A 17,117-nucleotide genomic window follows, 5' to 3' on the forward strand; every position below is an offset into this window, starting at 1 on the left:
CAAATTAAGTGGATTTTCGTTTGTTGATTTAAAATGTAACTAGTTACTAATTAGATTATTAATTTTAATTCGATTAATTTAATTAATTTAATTAAATAAATTATTGAAAATAAATAAAATTAATTGAACCTACAATTCATAATTCAATTAATTTAATCTCTTATTCTAAATCAATATCTTAATCCGATTTGATTTTGAAAAAATGTTGATGATAAGTGTGATGCCTAGACCACTTTAATTGTATAGATAGTAAAGAAAGCGGCTTTCTTGATTGTTTAAAGTTATACGTATTTTCAACTTTTTTATTTATTGTTTTTATGCTATAATCAAAATTATTATACTTGAAGTTTCAACTTGTTATTAGGTAAATTCACACACTGCCATGAGCGTTGAATCTGTCATTGATATCACCTTAAGCATAGATTATTATTTAACGATGAAATACTTGTATAATCAGTTTCCTTTTACGCGTAAATATCAGGTTTTTATGTTGCTTGGTACTATTGGTTTGTTTTCCCTTTCGATTTTGCGCTTTTTGGGTGCCTTTGTTTGATCCATGGAGTCTGATCAATCTAGCTTTTTGAGTAGTTGTAAGTTGATTGATTGTGCTAGGCCATGTGGCCCTTTTGCATGTAAGTCAGCTATTTTTTGGACTTGAGTGACGAATGTATCTATGTTTATACTTTTGCATTATATTTTTCTTCGTAATTAAAATATTAATCAAAATAATGTATTTTTTTCCGAACAAATTTAGGTAACTACTCGGTTCAACGTCTGAGAATACCTCTATATATGTATCATCTAGTAAATAAAAATTATAATAAGGTCAGTCAATTTTAATCAAAACATTATTTTATTTTTAAGATCAGTCAATTAATTGAATCGGTTTAATGAAAAATGGAAATTTTGTTAAATATGATATGATGCAAAAAAAGAAGAGAACAATTCATTCCACAAATGGATTTTCTAAAATAAAAAAGTAGTTAATTAAAATTTGCTAGCACTTCAATATTAGTTCAGGTCCTTTTCCGGCGTGCCTTTGTCCCAACTTATAATCTTTTAGCGACAAGGACGGTGGCGGCGCTTCTCGTTAACCGCGGTTGTGATTTCCCCCTTCTCATTTCCAAAAACATTCATTTTAAAACAATTTATTTACCGTCTATGCCACACAAATCTCACCGTAATATCGAAGTGCATGGAGGGGTATTTTCAGGATCCTATTGCTTCTTCATCTTTCAGTGGATTAATATCTCACGTGTCACACTTTCGACCCTCCTTTGCTTCGTTATATTAAACCACCGAGATTTTTCCCGCTTTGAAAGAAAATTATTAATAATAAATAAAAATAAAGCATTCACAACAAAATTTCTATCGAAGAAAAAAGAATCTTTTGTTTATCCGTTCAAGCGTCCAAGGACGTTTGGACAAAGAGCTAAAAACACTGTATCGGTTATAGATTTTTTGAGCTTTCGTTTACAGCTGAATGGTATAATTAGCTTTTAAGCCTCACACTCTTTCGCTGTAAAACTTGTGCTTCTGCAATGGCTATGAGCGGTTTGGTTTCCAACCGAAATTTCGGTCATTTTATCGGTTCAGGTATTGTTTTACTACCTTAATTGGAGATGATTCCAATTGTTGTTTGAGCTTAATGTTCACTGCATTTTTTATTTTTCTCGAGGATTGAATACTTGCATGTTCTTTTTCCCTGGTTTATCGCCTCGTGGTTTAATTTCTTTTCTTAGAAGTTATCAATTTTGTATCGATACGTCTTTGGATTTGAATTTCATTTTGAGGTGGATAACAGTAGCTTGGAGCCTTAGCTACCGTGGAATCTGATTAAATTTGATTGCATGAAGTATGTATCTTGATTTTTCTATTCCGAAGTTCAAATGTGAAGTCGATAATTGATAAATGATGTTGCTTTGATTTCTTTTTCCCGCTGAATTTAGTGGTTTACTTGGTAAACAGTTTGAATTTTGATTGATTGATGATGAAGCTACAGTTTCTGTCTTCTCATCTTTTCGGTTTCCATTCTTTTTCTGCAAATAATTAGAAGATTGTTTTGCCAAACTGGATAATACTTACAATGGGGGTTTCAATTGGTTTACAGTTTCGATGGATATGAGGTTGCTGTGGACTGTGAGTAACAGTTATTGACTGGTCATAAACTTTGGGGAATCCGCCTTGTCTGCGTAGTCCCATGATTCCCCTTTATCTATATTAAAAGTGTATTAAATGCAATGGTTCTACTTTGAATTTTAAATACTGTATTTAATGGATATTCCTTATTAGCTTCATTCTCCATTTAATGTCAATTACTATGCTGAATTGGCACACAAATCAAGTGTCTTTTACATCTGGAATATCTCTGTAATTTGGTAGCTCTGGCTGAGTGTTGTAAACTATGACAATGGCAGGTATACTGTGTCGAGGGGAGCAAGCCATCTTGCTTCACAGGGGAGAAAGATCATCTGTAGCTGTTGTGCATGGGAACATTGTGAAACCTATATCAGTTTCTCCGAATGGAAGGCAATTTATTTTGTTGTCACTGCACCATAGTGATAAGTCTCACAGAGTTTATCCTCAACACAGAAGCAAAGGAAGTTTTGCATGCTGTTCTTTCTCAAGTTCCTCGCCTGGAGGTTGGCTTGAGGCAGGTGACAAGGACAAAATAGTAGAAAACAGGACTTCTGCTTTCTATAAATCTGAGGAGTATGACATAACTGAAGCAAAGTTGGACTCTTTGCCGTCTCCTGATGAAACCAATGAAGCTATTCTAGTTGAACGAGATATCCCTTGGTGGCAGAGTTTTCCAAAGCGCTGGGTTATTGTACTCCTCTGTTTTGCAGCATTTCTGTTATGCAACATGGACCGTGTTAGTAACTCTCTTATAAACTATACCACCACTATACATCTCTATATGCTTGCTGACTGAGCTGTGTGTTATATATTCGTTTTGCAGGTCAACATGAGCATTGCTATACTCCCTATGTCAAAAGAGTTTAACTGGAATAGTGCAACAGTTGGTTTGATTCAGTCCTCTTTTTTCTGGGGCTATCTGCTCACTCAGGTGTGGTTCAACTACTTTAAAATATGCAGAATTATTTAGTTTCTATTTAGGAACTGCATTATATTGGCATGCTTTAACCTCTATGTGGTTTTCATTCAGTGTTCGTTGATGCCAGATATTCTTCTAATCTTTTTAATATGGTCTTTTCTTTTGACACATAGATTCTTGGAGGCATATGGGCAGACAAAATAGGTGGAAAGCTAGTCCTGGGTTTTGGTGTTGTCTGGTGGTCAGTAGCTACAATTTTGACGCCAATCGCTGCGAAAATTGGACTTCCATTTTTACTTATTATGCGTGCTTTTATGGGAATTGGCGAGGTTGGCCCTGCTTTGCTTGTTGGTTTCTAATATTTATCCTGTGCTGACTTGTGGTTGATCACCAATTACCTCCAAAATTCACATGCTGAGTGAAGCAGCCTTTTTGTTTCTGTTCTAATTGGCTAAGAAGTTAGAAATTTTTTACTAATGTTAATCAACTTGTAAGTTCGAAGTAGGTGAAAGAATGATAGGAAAAGAAAAATAGTTCATCAGGTTTAATGGATTAGAGACTTTTACTAATATAACTCCGTAACATTATTCACTTAGTCAATAGTTCCTAACTTCCCAGAACAAAAACGCAAGAATTCTCATCTGTTTGATCTATTTTATTTGCAGGGTGTGGCTATGCCAGCAATGAACAACCTACTTTCTAAGTGGATTCCAGTGTCAGAAAGAAGTAGATCACTTGCACTTGTATACAGTGGCATGTATCTTGGTTCTGTTACTGGGCTGGCTTTCTCCCCCATCTTAATCCACAAATTCGGGTGGCCATCTGTTTTCTACTCATTTGGCTCCCTTGGAAGCATCTGGTTTGCTTTATGGCTCAGAAAAGTAAGGCCCTAATTCCTTTAGCCTTATTCAAAATATATTTAAAGAATCAACATAAAAATATCTCCTCTGGAACTAATCATTTGTAAGTGATTAGGCTGCATGATGCTTGAAATGAGCTTAAAACAAACCGTACCTGTTCATACCTTATTCCTATGAGACATGTTAGAAGTCCAGCCATTTCTGCTCCCATTATTACAGAAAGTTTTTGACTGCCAAGCTTACTTTTTTACTATAAATCAGACACTCTAAACAACTAGTTTGGGATATTCTGTGCATAAAAAGGGGAAGTGATTGAATTAATGTACAGTCATTTAGATGTCACTCCTTAATACTCACTTTGAACTTCTTTGTACAACTTGTGGTTGTTGGTTCTCAGGCATATAGCTCCCCAGAGGAAGACCCGGAACTTAGAAAAGAAGAAAAGAAACTAATCATGGGAGGCAGCCTATCAAAGGAACCTGTTAAGGTCATTCCATGGCGGTTAATCTTATCAAAAGCTCCTGTTTGGGCTCTTATAATCTCTCACTTCTGCCATAATTGGGGAACTTTTATTCTCTTGACATGGATGCCTACTTACTACAATCAGGTATTTGAAACATGTTCAATGAACAATGTCAACCTTACAATTGGCATCGAGTAAAGTCTACAAAACATGCTTTTCATTTGCTAAATTTTCACTTGCAATTGCAATCTTTTATCTGAATATCAGATATTAGCCGTGGCATATGTTTCTGAAGAGACTTGGCATCTCTCATCAGCACTTATTGCCTTGCTGGGTATGAGGCATGAAGTGTGTATGGCTCACAGTTCAGGTGCAGGCTGTATTGCTGTTCCAGCCCATGCCTTTCCATGAATACATCCTTACCTGCCAAAATTCATGTTTGGTGTGCTGTGGATTAGATTTGCTGATCATTAATTTTTAATTTTTTGCTACTTTTTCCTAGCTATCTTACCTTTAGCCTTTTACAAATCTAATCTAGCAGCCAGAAAATGATAGCTAACTTTGTGGTTGTTCTTATAGGTTTTAAAGTTCAATCTCACTGAATCTGGACTCCTCTGTGTTTTGCCTTGGTTGACTATGGCTGCCTTTGCAAATATAGGAGGGTGGATTGCAGACACACTCGTTAGCAGAGGTCTTTCCATAACAGCAGTGAGGAAGGCAAGGATTAGTTCTTCTTTGATTCTTGAAGTTTGATTATTTCAAAGGATTATTAAATGCTTGAATGTACCAATTTGTAGTATTTGATTGATAACTTTGGTTATAACCCTTCTGCGTCTTAGTTAAATTCAATCTCCTTGTCAACTTGTACCATCTTAGAAATTCTTATAAACTTCAAAAGTTAACTTGATTTATCGAGGGAACAAAATCACACCTAGAAGTCAGCGGTTATACAGTAGAAGTCTCACATGGCATTTAGACCTGACCTAAGGAAATTTAGTAGTTCAGTCAGAAAGTTGATGAAGTGATTGTCAGACTACTTGATACATGCCCCTTAATGTAATCATGTTATAACTAGTTAATTTTGCAGATCATGCAATCGATAGGCTTTCTGGGGCCAGCCTTCTTCCTTACACAGCTAAGCTATGTCAGAACTCCTGCTATGGCAGTGCTGTGCATGGCATGTAGTCAGGTATCTTTTTTTTTTTTTTTTCAGTTTAACCTCATATTTGAATTTGGGCATTACCATCTTCATTTTTATTCCACCACAGCTATGAGATACTTATCCAGATAAACTTTCTTTTTATATAAAAAACAGTGTGTGCAGGAAACTCCTGTATTAGACTGGCCATACAAGCCGGCTTAGGTGTTTGGGTTCTATTGAGGTTCTTAATTTATCAAATCTGGCAGAGATAGTGATCCATAATTTTATTTTCTCGACAGGGATCAGATGCATTTTCTCAGTCTGGTCTTTATTCCAATCACCAAGACATTGGCCCACGCTATGCTGTGAGTTTCTTATAATAGAATATAATTTATAACTAAAAGGAGATGTCATTTATTATAATGATATCCCAGTACTTTTCTGCTCATACTGTACTTTTGTAAAAATGTGAAAGATGGAAGCAATCTTCCCAAACACTTAGGGCGATACATGATAAAATCAGTTCGACATGTCTGCAAGTGCTAGAACCAATAATAGCATATCGATATGATAATCCTCAAATAAACATAACTAGTAAGGCTTTTTTCTATTTTGGAAGAGTAATTCTCTGTGGTTTTTATTTAAACAATTCCCTTAATCATCAGTGTTCAAAAATGGCAATTTTTTTCTCCTTTTCTGGAAGTAACTTGTTTAGGTCGATCACAGGGAGTTCTATTAGGACTGTCTAACACTGCTGGAGTGCTGGCTGGCGTTTTTGGTACAGCTGCTACTGGCTACATACTCCAACGAGGTTCGAATTAGCCTCATGTTGATTTTATTCTCCTATATGTCACATCAAGTTTATTTTATTCACATCTACAAACATATCCTCCGCAGGCTCATGGGATGATGTGTTTAAGGTGTCGGTTGCATTGTACATCATAGGCACATTAGTCTGGAACTTATTTTCAACCGGAGAGAAGATACTCGACTAGGAACATGCTATACCTGGAACAACTGCATCCTACATAACCAAGCAAGACACAACTTTCGGAAGCGATAGAAAAAGGAATGCGAAGGTGAGTGAAAAATCCATGATCAAACAGCCTTTTATACCATCTTATAAGCCTCTTGTGCAGTTCAAAAAAACACTTAGTTGGCCGGAGAAATGCTTATTTAAAGGCTAAATTCCTTTGTTTTTTTCTCAGTTCATTTTTGTTTCGAGTGTATTGACTTTATTGCTAATATTTTGTTCCGACCCATGAAACCATATCTTTGCCCATAAAATGTTGAGTCACAAATAATGTGTACAATTCGCATGCCCGAGTTAAACTAAATATTTCACCCTGTGCTGTATACTTCCCTAACATGGTGGGCCATACATTACATGTCTAATTGTAGGAGAGATAAGGGGTCCTTAATGCTGTAATTTGAAGTTGGGTGCATACATTTATAGTTGTATGCCTTCATTTGGAACGGGTAGTATTCGTAGGGGACTTTTTGGGCCAGATTTCAAGGGAAAATGTGGGTCTATTCTGGCCTACAAAGAGCTAATACTTCCACCCCATTTCATATCAGAGTCCGAAAGTGTAAAAGACTTAAAAATCAAAATAAAAGTGATAAAATTAAATGGGATATTTTTGTTATTTTATTTAATAATGAAACTAAGCTTATCATTTAAAAACCCTTTTGGAAGGAAGACAAATTGAGCGAATGGAGATGTTCATATTATCCTAACTTGAGACAACAGAAAGAACAAAATAATCAGATCCCAATATGTATTCAAAGTAAATTAACTTAATTCATTGAATGATTGAATTCATGTCACGTCCAATTCCATTACAAGCAAACAAGAAGATTTATGAAACAATTTTATAAAATAAATTCAAAAGATTCCCTACAAGAAAAGCAAAGAAGTATACATATATATATATATATTAAATTGTAAATTAAAAATACCTCTCCTTCCTTTCTATCTTATAAAAGGATCTTCCATGATTTATGTACCCAACTTCCTTGCTTGTTCAATATCCGTGAAGAATGCAACTCTGAGTGGCCCCCGCTCCATCTGATCATCAGTCTCATCACCATGCCTTAAATATTTGCACTAAAATTCACAATTTACCTTGCGTTTTCTCTTCACTCATAATCTTTTCAACAATTGCCCCCAAATCTCTTCCATGCACGTTAACTTTAAGCCCATATTTCATAAACAACGTCAGTGACATTTTCTGCTCCACCTTATGGCCAGCCACCAACGTCAGCTTATGTCTCAGCAGTGCCGCAGCCGCCACTGACTTCATTTGTAGATAAGCCAAACCTTTCCCTAAACATATTCTTGGCCCTGCATTGAACGCCACGAATTTATAAGAGTCATGCTTTATAAATTCCTTTCCGTCCGCTGACAACCACCTTTGAGGACGAAACTCGAGGCAATCGTCACCCCATGTTGACCTCATTCTCCCTACTGAATATATTGAATACGTCACCGACGACCCCGCCGGAACAAAAGTCCCATCCGGCAGCACGTCATCGGCCACCACGTGCTTTGAATCCTCCGGCACCGAAGGGAATAGCCTTAGGGTTTCTGATAATGCTGCCTTCAAATATATCAGTCGGTCAAGTTCTTCGAACCCTAAGGGCTCGTCAAGCCACGTTGACGTGTCAATGCCACGTGTCTCGATTAAGACGGTGCAGATTTCCCTTAGGATGTTGTCTTCAACTGTTGGATGTTGAGAGATGAGCCAAAAGAACCAGCTGAGAGCAACCGCTGATGTGTCACGTCCAGCTAGGATGAAATTGAGTGCCACGTGTTGGAGAAACTCGTCCGAGTAGGATTCCTTTTTCTTCATGAATCTCGACAGCAAATCGTCGTGTGGGTTCCCATCTTTTTGCTGACTCAGTAATTCTTGCTTACGTGTATTGATGACGTTGGATAGATATTCATCCATGTGGTCTAAGCTTCGGCTCAGACTCACTTCTAAGCCAAGCCGGAGCCATCTCTTTAGCTTCCACAAAACCTCTGGCAAAATAAACCTTTGAAGAGAGGCCTCGGTGGCTCGGTCGAAAGCTGAAGCGAAGCCGTTTTCGGGTAAACCTTGGGCGCATGTTTGTGGATCTTTACCAAAAGCTAAGCCGCAAATGTTATCAAAGGTGAGCCTAAGCAATACGTCTTGTAGATCAACCGGCTGGCCTTGGCTTTGAGCTTTCTCAAGAATGGGGCAGAAGCGTAGATTGATGGCTCGACTAACCCAACGAGCCATGGCTTGGCGGAGAGTCCTGGTGGTGAATTCCAGCGCGGCGGTCCTCCTTTGGAAGAGCCACGTGTCACCGTCGGAGTTGAAGATGCCTTGACCGAGAAGATCATGGAACACGGCTTGCCACGTGGGACCTTTGGGATAATTGTCGAAACGAGACTTGAGGATGTGCTCCAAATTCCTGGGATCGCACGTGACCGTCACGAGACCTTGTTTTCGAGCCAAGAAGGGGATGGCACAAATGCAGGTCTGGTACGTACCGCCGCAAGCGCGGAGGTTGTCGGAGATCCAGTCATGCATGCGGTCACAGTTCTCGATTAAGCCCGGAAGGCTGCCCAATAGAGGCCAGACACGTGGACCTCGTAACGACCGTGAGATGAACGTGAACCACAGCAGGTAAGCTGTGATAGCCGCCAAAAGGAGCAATGCAGTCGATATATCCATATACCTCTTAACTACAACAAAACAACTCGCTCCTACCTCAAATTTTCTCTAGAAAAAAAATGGTTCTAAGAAAAGTTGAAAACAATAACTTACCTAAAATATGGGTTTTTTTCAAAAAGAAATGTGGAAACACGAAGCACTGAAAGAGATAGTTTTACGTAAAAGAAATGAAGGTTCTGCTTTGTTTTTTTTATTTTTTACGTACATGAAAGCTGCTTCATCAAGAAAAAAAAAAGGAGGATTAAAGATCTGAAAAACAGAGAAAAAAATGAAGAAGAAGAAGAAGAAGAAGAAGGTGATTGTGCAAAAATGGAGTATAGAAAGAGGATTTATAGGTGAAATTATAAAGAAAGGCAATTATTAAGGACAGACTGTTCCTTTGAATTGCACCATCAAATCTCTTGTTTTCCCTTTCTTTTTAATTTCTTTCTCTTTAGTGTCTAACTATCAGATGCACCACCATAAATGCGCTGAGAGGTCGTTGAAACCTCTTAAAGCCTTTTTTTTCCTTAAAAAAAGAAAAAGAAAAAAGAAAAGAGTCCTAACCATTACTTGGTGTAGCAAAGCCCAAAATTAACTCTCATCTTATTCTTTGTTTTTCCTATTTCTCTTTCCTCTACGAATTTTCACCTAATTTTTGCAGGGAAAGAAAGAGGGTCTTTAATTCAAGCATTGAATGAAGAGAATTAAATGAGTTTAGTTGAGAAAGTAAAAAAGAAGAAGACTACAATGTCAATGAAGCAATAAAAAGATGAAACAAGTGACGCAAAGATAAACAGTGTGTATTTTCTTGGTCCCTTTTAGGGTTTAATAGAAAAGGATGGAATGGGAGATGTAAATTATGAAAATGGGGTTTAGTCATGTGAGCTTTGGTTAGTGTTGGATGAGCAACCCACCAGCCACCACCACCTTCAATTCATAGCTCCTTGCCTGCTGCTGCTGCACCTGTATCTCTATACTTTTACTATATGCCCCCTCCCCCACCTCACCCTCTCTTTTTTTTTTTTTTTCCTGCTATGTATATGATCCTGCAAAATAAAATTCTTGAAATTCGATTCCATGGATCATAAAAAGTTTGACCTTTGCTTTCTTTAAATGCTTTTTCTATGTTAAAAAAAGGTGTGCCCAACCCATTTGCCTCTCTCATCTCACAGCACAATATATCCTGCTAAAATGAGAAACAAAAAAGAAAAAAAGTCAAATGCATAAATGAGAACGCATTTCTGAGACTCAGAGAGCACAGGTGGTTCAGCAGCACCATTATGTATATAATAACTTTGATTTCTAATTGTTATGTTTGATTTTTTTTAATTTAAAAATTATGACAGAAGGATCTTTCACATAAACTAGCTAGTAGAAGGTTTAATTTTGCATTAAGTATTTGCTATACTTATACTAAATTACGTAATTGAAATAGGTCGGTCGTGGACAATAATCAATGCCAAAATTGAGGTTGACTTCCACTCTATTTAAACATGTAGGTTGTTCTTATTTAATTACATTTTTAAAGTTTAATTAATTAATTAATTACTTTGATTAGAGTTATTGATAGAAGTTGTAAATTATGTAAGATGTGGTGCATATATACAATTTTGGTCTTCCCGGTTGAGATTAACTCTCAAGTATTTCGATTTACTTAGGAAAATGAAAAATTATGTTATCAATATTTAAGGTGAATTTGAATTTAAATAAATATTTCATAATATAATTGACATTTTAAGATCATGATTCATATATAAATGTATATTCAAAATTTAATATTTACAAGTTACAACAACCACTTCAAATTTAAAAGGAACACTAGAATATATTTTTATCAAAATATATTGATTCATATAGGGATGTGGTTGTAAGTAGCTTAGGAAGGAAGAAATTAGAAACTTGTTTGTTTTTTCTTGTGGAAGTCAATCATAGTTGGCTCATTTTGCAACACTGATATAAAACAAAACAAATAACATAACGTGTAAGAACGGAACCGGTCGAACGTAGGTCTAATCTAGGTGGTGCATGCATTAGATCACGCTCTCAACTTTAACTTTCATTTTCAACCACTTACCAATTTAATAAACCCACATATATATGTGTGAGTAAGTATCTTTTTTTCTATTATTTTCAACTATTCGGCAAGTTGATCAATTGATGAAGAGGATGGGGTCAACCGTGAAGTAAATATGGAATACCATGCATGTGATTCATTCACTTTTCTGTGGGCATATATTTAAGGAAATGGTGAGTAGATCAGGAAAAAAAATGGTTTCATCATTTATTTGAATATTGAATATATCTACATAAAAGATTTTAGGTCATCATCCCACAAGTATTCTAACAAATGTCAGAGATTCAGAACTGGTTGGAATTTACTTTTTATTGTTATTTTTGGTTAGACCATTTTGAGCTGTTAAGATAAACGATTAAAAAGAAGATGAGGATGAGGCTGCTTACGAGCACCTCACCATGAATATTTAAGAACAATGCATGCTAACTTTTATACATTTAGGTGGACGGCAATCCATATATAGTTGGGGTTAGTTACTAGGCAAATATTGGTCAATTTTCTCTTTCTAAATTCTGCTACCTTAGATCTTTATCTAAGTTTACTCCTACTTATTTGATTAATTGTACTATAATAATTACTATAGTTGATATGTTATTTCCATTTTATTTTATTTGTGATTGGGTTTAGTTCTTGCCTAGAGTCATTTACTTTAGTTCCTTGAATGCTTTCTTTGTTTTGAGTAAGTTAATTCCCCTAAAAGACATCAGCACATGCTCGAAAAGTAAATTATGAATGCGTCCAGATGGAACCTATTGATGCATAACCGATAGATAGCAAAAATGGGTGTCGGCAGTTCATTTCCATGTGAGATTCATTGATTATTCACAACCAGATTGGAAATCCAAAATCAAAGGTTTTCATAAATGCTTGGGGGCTTAAGAACCTTATGACAACCATAACCACAAGTCGAGCAATGTTGAAAACAAGAATCTGCATCTTAAATTTCTAAATGAATGTTCATTAAGATATTTGTAGAAACCTAACAAGATACAGTTATCGACTAAGACACTAAACAGTATTCCCCTGCAAGAGCCTTTACAAGTTCAGACTACCATGGATAATGGACTATGATTGTCGGTTCTTTCATATATTCTGTGTCCATTACGTTAGGTTAACAAGCTTATGATTAACATACAACAGATCCCAACGCCATAATAAACAAGAATTATCATCTTCCAATTTCCTGATGATCCTCTGTAATCAGTTGACAAGGAAAAATTTGATGATGAAGCATCAATCATCTTCTGTATAAGTATTTTGATAAAGGGAACTTAAGGCTCCTTGCGACCTGTATACAGTTGGGAATACAATATGGTTTATATATACACAGACAGTATAATCACATACGTAAAGGGAGTGAACAACCAAACAATGATAAAGAAAATTCACGAAAATTACAAGATAGATGTTGAAGACATTACCTTACAATGATAAAGAAAATTCACGAAAATTACAAGATAGATGTTGAAGACATTACCTTCAAAGCTAAATCTTCACTTACTGCAGTACGATATCGAGTTGACCCCTCCAATGGACAGCTTCCTCCTTTAATAATAAAATTAGCATTGCATAGGCTGGACAGTTGCAATAGTACATCAGACATGAGTCCTCTACTACCTCCCTCAACTGTTAGCTCATGACTTTCTTCTTCATCAAGGGAATCTTCTGCTAAAGATGTTATACACTGAAATATGGCTAATAACCTCTCCAATGGAAATGTTCCAGGCCCTTTCATAAGCAATTCCTGCTCTGCCATTTCCTTTTGATCCATTGATTTTTCAGATGCCCTATACAAAAAGCATTCTGTCAAGATTTACTTTATATTTATAAGTAAAAAAAGATGCATACAAAAAGCTTAATGAGATTATTAGTTCTTAGACAACATGGAGCATCTAAGAAAGATATTTAGAAATCAAAGCAATTTTGAATCATCAGGTTATAAAAGATCACTTATATGTACTAACAATTAAGAGCCGGACCAGCACCAATAAAAGGAAATTTCTATACAAAATTAGATGCAGCTCATATAACATAATGCCATTTCATTTAATTAGCTGTGCAAACATGACTAAATCAGTTAATACTATACCATATATTCAAGAGAAAGATTATAGCAGGCTCTTGGACTGTACTTGAAGTTTTTCCAGTAAGCACAACTGCAGTTTCCACATAAGAGGCATATAAAACAGAAAAGCATGTCCAATGGAAGAGTTAAAGAAACTCATTCCAGAAGAATGAAGGAGCTCTAATTGACAGCTATATGCCATTACCATATTCCCAATATAGTCAATTGTAGCTCCATGGCCTAGAAGTATATTCGTAAAACAAAAGTTATTGTTGTGCTTACTTCCTCTTTCGTTTGCGACTATCAGAAACCCCAGTTGAATCAAATAATGATGCATCAAGAGTAGCAGGGTTTCTTGAAGCAAGGAACGCTGAAATAAGAAGATACTTTGCAGAAGTAGACATGTGAAAATCTATCTTATCAAAGTCTTCTCGAATTCCCAGCATCCTTGAACTGTTAGTTTTCTTTGTCTCCTCGTTGGTTTCAGCTTTGAGAAGTGGCTGAGATCGAACCTGGAATGTTTCATTCAAAGCAGAGGCAATGTGTGGCCGAATATGACTAAACAACCTTCTCTTCATTTCTTCATTGGGTGCAACTTCCTTGTCACTTAAGGGTTCAGAATACTTTTTAAATAATGAAGAAAATGCTGCAGCCAATTCATCTACTTGTCTGGTAACTCTACAGAAAGGCCTTAGCACGACACTGTGTGACATAAAAGAAGAAAGAGATTCATTAGTTGACACACACAAAAGAAGCGTTCGTTGGCTTCTGGTCTTGGTACTTAGTACTTACTCAAGAAAGGAGGCATACAATCTGCTGTTGGTTTGATTTGCCATAAAAATATGACGAAGATCACCTTCTGTGTAGTCAGGAAAATAAAGAGGGATTGGCTCCACATAACCAATATTTAAGTAATATGTATCGGGTGAGGTATTGCTAATAAAGATCAAACCGACCTCGGGCATCTTTAAAATATCATTAAGGTTGAATAAAAAGGGTAATATAGTAGAACTTTTATCCCAATCTCGAATGCGCTCCAAATTATCAAAAACCAAGTAAACCATTGTTCCATCAGGCCGTCCACTCATCTTAGAACTCACTTTCCCTGAATTCCCCTTGAGATTAGTAAGCACGTTCTCCAATGCTTCACGAAGATAATTAACAAAATCAGATGGCCTCTCACAACGTTTTACGCTAGAATAACTATGACCTGAGTCCTTCCTATGAAACAACAACTGGTTCAAGATGGACTCAAACAAGATCCTTGGACTGTAACATGTAATGCAACTGGAATAGATGAAAGGGCGATTTAGATGCCTGAAAACCTGGAGAGTAACACTGGTTTTCCCTGTAGAAGGGCCACCATAGACCAAAATAGGAAACATGGGGGAATTCAAGGGACCCAAAAGGCGTAAAAGCTCTAGAATTTGAGAACGTCGACCGGGGAAAGAAGACAAGAGATCCTCCAACCTAAGGGGTTGCTGTCTGAATCCAAGGTCATTGATTGTCGGTTTGTAGGATTCAGGGAGGTTTGTTGATTCAATGGCAGTGTTGGAAGCAGAGTAAGATCTAGTTGCTCTTCGTGTAACCTGTGGGCTTTCCTCCGTAGCCATTGATTTGCATTTAAAGAAACAATTCACTGATAACATTAAAAAAAAAAAAACCATTTTAAGAAATCAGACTGAAAACAGTACTTGCTACGTAAGAATGATAAATAAAAAAAGCAGTAGCAGAGAAATCGCAGTTCAACACTAAAAGGAAATCAAATAAACGCTTCATTCTGTACCGATAAAGAAGTGGAAATCGGGACAATTTTAAGAAGATAGAGAAAACAAATATCCAGCCAAACAAAAGAAAGTATTACTTAGTTTTTTCTCTAATCAGTCATCAATGTATTCCTTTTTGTTTTTTAATTCTACTTGTTGTCGACAACCAAACAAATGGAGAGATACAGAAGCAGAAAAAAGAAATAGAAACAGAGAAATACCTGATTAAGAGAATCAAATTTGCCAAATGGAAGAGAAGCGACCAAACTCAATAATCCGTGGGGAATTTAGAACCCTAAAATGAGTGAGTTTGGGATTTTGGTGCTGGGAAGAATAAAAGATATTGTGAAAAATAACTTTTCCCGCCACAACTGCCACTGAGGGTTAAAGAGAAGTTGCTTAAATTTGGTGAGGACAAGGTCAGACAGGCCAGCCCATGTCAGGCCCATTTAGTGATGTAATGGCTCAAATTACACCTGCCCAAAAGATAGAACTGGATCTTGGCATCTTGCTACAAGTATTTTGAAAATTTACCCCAAACCCAATTTAAATGTTCATATTATTACTTAAAAGTTAATAAATTAATTAATACTAGAAATACTATTACATGTGTATGTTTGTGAAAATCATAAATTTAAAACATAAATATTTGTTTAAAATCACATAAATAAGTAATAAAACGTATTGTTTGAAACTAATTAATAATAACATATTAAATATGTATATTATTAAAATGAAAAAATTAGATTAATTTTTTTATTGTGGTATTGTTGTCAATCTTGAGTCAATACCGAGTTAACTTATAGCACCAACTCAGTCAAATATATTATTAATGTAATATATACAACTGATGAAAGTGATGAAGTATGCATAACAAAATTAAAATGTATAAAATATAAATAAAAAGCTTTAGTTGAATTATGAATTAAAGGTTTTAGTAATACAATTAGCGTGGGTTCAAATCCTACCATATGCATATTTTTATTTTTTTAAGTGAAAAGACTAAAATACCCTCAAATAATATTACTTATTTTAATTACAAAAGGCATCTTCTTAATTTCCTAATTAAGTTGATGAACCGTTAAGAGTGACATCAACTTAATAAGACACTTAAATAATAATATAGATTTATCATATAATCTAACAATTTTAGATAATGTCATATTGGATTACTAAATAATATGTTGTACTAGTTTAGTCATGGCTAAGCAAAAAAGACAAAAAAAATCGGCTTAAATCGAGGTATTTGGATGATTTATGAAATGTAAATTTAAAAAAATACGATTACCCCCGATACAATTGGATCCTTTTTTATTTAATATATAATTAATTTTAATTTTATGTTATAAAAATAACTATTTTATATTTAAAATAGATAAAATAGTTTAAAAGTTCTTGAAATTTTATTATTTTTATAAATATTTATGAAAAACTTAATTTTTATTAAATAATATTAAAAACCATAAAACAAAGCTCATTTTATCAAAATAAGTCTTAAAAATCGAAATAAGAATTTAATATGTAAAAATTGAAAACCGAACCGACCTGAACCGAATTACGATGAATGGTTCAAAAATTTTAAAGAACCTGACCAAACTGAACCAATATCATCCCTACAGTTTAGAGAAATCCAAATTTGATTTTTTTTATTCAAATCCGAACAATACAAACTAGAATCCATATTTAAAATTTCATATACTATTTTTAAAAGGCAGAATTGCAAAAAAAGCCCTCAACCTTTGTGGGCTTTTGGATATATACCCCTGACCTCTTTTTTTTTCCTAAAATCAGCCCCTAACGTAACGAATTTTTCAGACATCAAGCCAATTGAAACGGTAACCGTCAGTTGTCCGTTAGTCAACAGCCGTCAAAAAAGTTGGTCTACGTAGCGTTCCTGTTGACTGATGACGTGGCAAAAAATTAAACAAATTTAATAATCATAAAACAAAAAAAACCCTAAATCCCCAAACCCCCAAATTCGAAACTGTCTTCCCAATTTTTAAAATC

The 17,117-nt window shown here is 35.3% G+C and overlaps 3 protein-coding genes across 3 annotated transcripts; 1 reads left to right on the forward strand and 2 right to left on the reverse strand.

Annotated features, from left to right (window-relative positions):
* The first annotated feature begins 1,257 nt into the window (after positions 1-1,257).
* On the forward strand, positions 1,258-6,809 carry LOC108473625 (ascorbate transporter, chloroplastic-like). Its single transcript, XM_017775299.2, has 11 exons — positions 1,258-1,596; positions 2,418-2,875; positions 2,963-3,070; positions 3,232-3,387; positions 3,724-3,939; positions 4,316-4,525; positions 4,961-5,098; positions 5,469-5,570; positions 5,822-5,887; positions 6,249-6,333; positions 6,420-6,809. Exons 1-11 carry the CDS (start codon positions 1,542-1,544, stop codon positions 6,515-6,517), a joined length of 1,692 nt encoding a protein of 563 aa, XP_017630788.1. The 5' UTR covers positions 1,258-1,541; the 3' UTR covers positions 6,518-6,809.
* Positions 6,810-7,301: 492 nt separating this feature from the next.
* Positions 7,302-10,482, reverse strand: LOC108473626 (cytochrome P450 86A8-like). Its single transcript, XM_017775300.2, has one exon. The coding sequence runs from the start codon at positions 9,221-9,223 to the stop codon at positions 7,637-7,639; it is 1,587 nt and encodes a 528-aa protein (XP_017630789.1). The 5' UTR covers positions 9,224-10,482; the 3' UTR covers positions 7,302-7,636.
* A 1,728-nt stretch (positions 10,483-12,210) lies between these two features.
* On the reverse strand, positions 12,211-15,481 carry LOC108471224 (origin of replication complex subunit 5). Its single transcript, XM_017772843.2, has 5 exons — positions 15,332-15,481; positions 14,137-14,983; positions 13,627-14,046; positions 12,757-13,066; positions 12,211-12,567 (listed from the first exon to the last, which is right to left on the reverse strand). Exons 2-5 carry the CDS (start codon positions 14,955-14,957, stop codon positions 12,517-12,519), a joined length of 1,602 nt encoding a protein of 533 aa, XP_017628332.1. The 5' UTR covers positions 14,958-14,983; positions 15,332-15,481; the 3' UTR covers positions 12,211-12,516.
* Between the last annotated feature and the right edge of the window lie 1,636 nt (positions 15,482-17,117).

This window comes from Gossypium arboreum, chromosome 11 (genome assembly GCF_025698485.1).
Source record: "Gossypium arboreum isolate Shixiya-1 chromosome 11, ASM2569848v2, whole genome shotgun sequence".
NCBI classification, from domain to species: Eukaryota; Viridiplantae; Streptophyta; class Magnoliopsida; order Malvales; family Malvaceae; genus Gossypium; species Gossypium arboreum.

Excerpts from the sequence above, each read along its gene's own strand:
- LOC108471224 (XM_017772843.2), bottom strand. The coding sequence starts at position 14,957 with ATGGCTACGGAGGAAAGCCCACAGGTTACACGAAGAGCAACTAGATCT. Across the intron at positions 14,047-14,136 it reads TTGTATGCCTCCTTTCTTGA|TGTCGTGCTAAGGCCTTTCT; the intron begins GTAAGTACTAAG and ends TATGTCACACAG. Across the intron at positions 12,568-12,756 it reads GTGAAGATTTAGCTTTGAAG|GTCGCAAGGAGCCTTAAGTT; the intron begins GTAATGTCTTCA and ends AACTGTATACAG.
- LOC108473625 (XM_017775299.2), top strand. The coding sequence starts at position 1,542 with ATGGCTATGAGCGGTTTGGTTTCCAACCGAAATTTCGGTCATTTTATC. Across the intron at positions 5,571-5,821 it reads TGTGCATGGCATGTAGTCAG|GGATCAGATGCATTTTCTCA; the intron begins GTATCTTTTTTT and ends TTTTCTCGACAG. Across the intron at positions 6,334-6,419 it reads TGGCTACATACTCCAACGAG|GCTCATGGGATGATGTGTTT; the intron begins GTTCGAATTAGC and ends TATCCTCCGCAG.
- LOC108473626 (XM_017775300.2), bottom strand. The coding sequence starts at position 9,223 with ATGGATATATCGACTGCATTGCTCCTTTTGGCGGCTATCACAGCTTAC.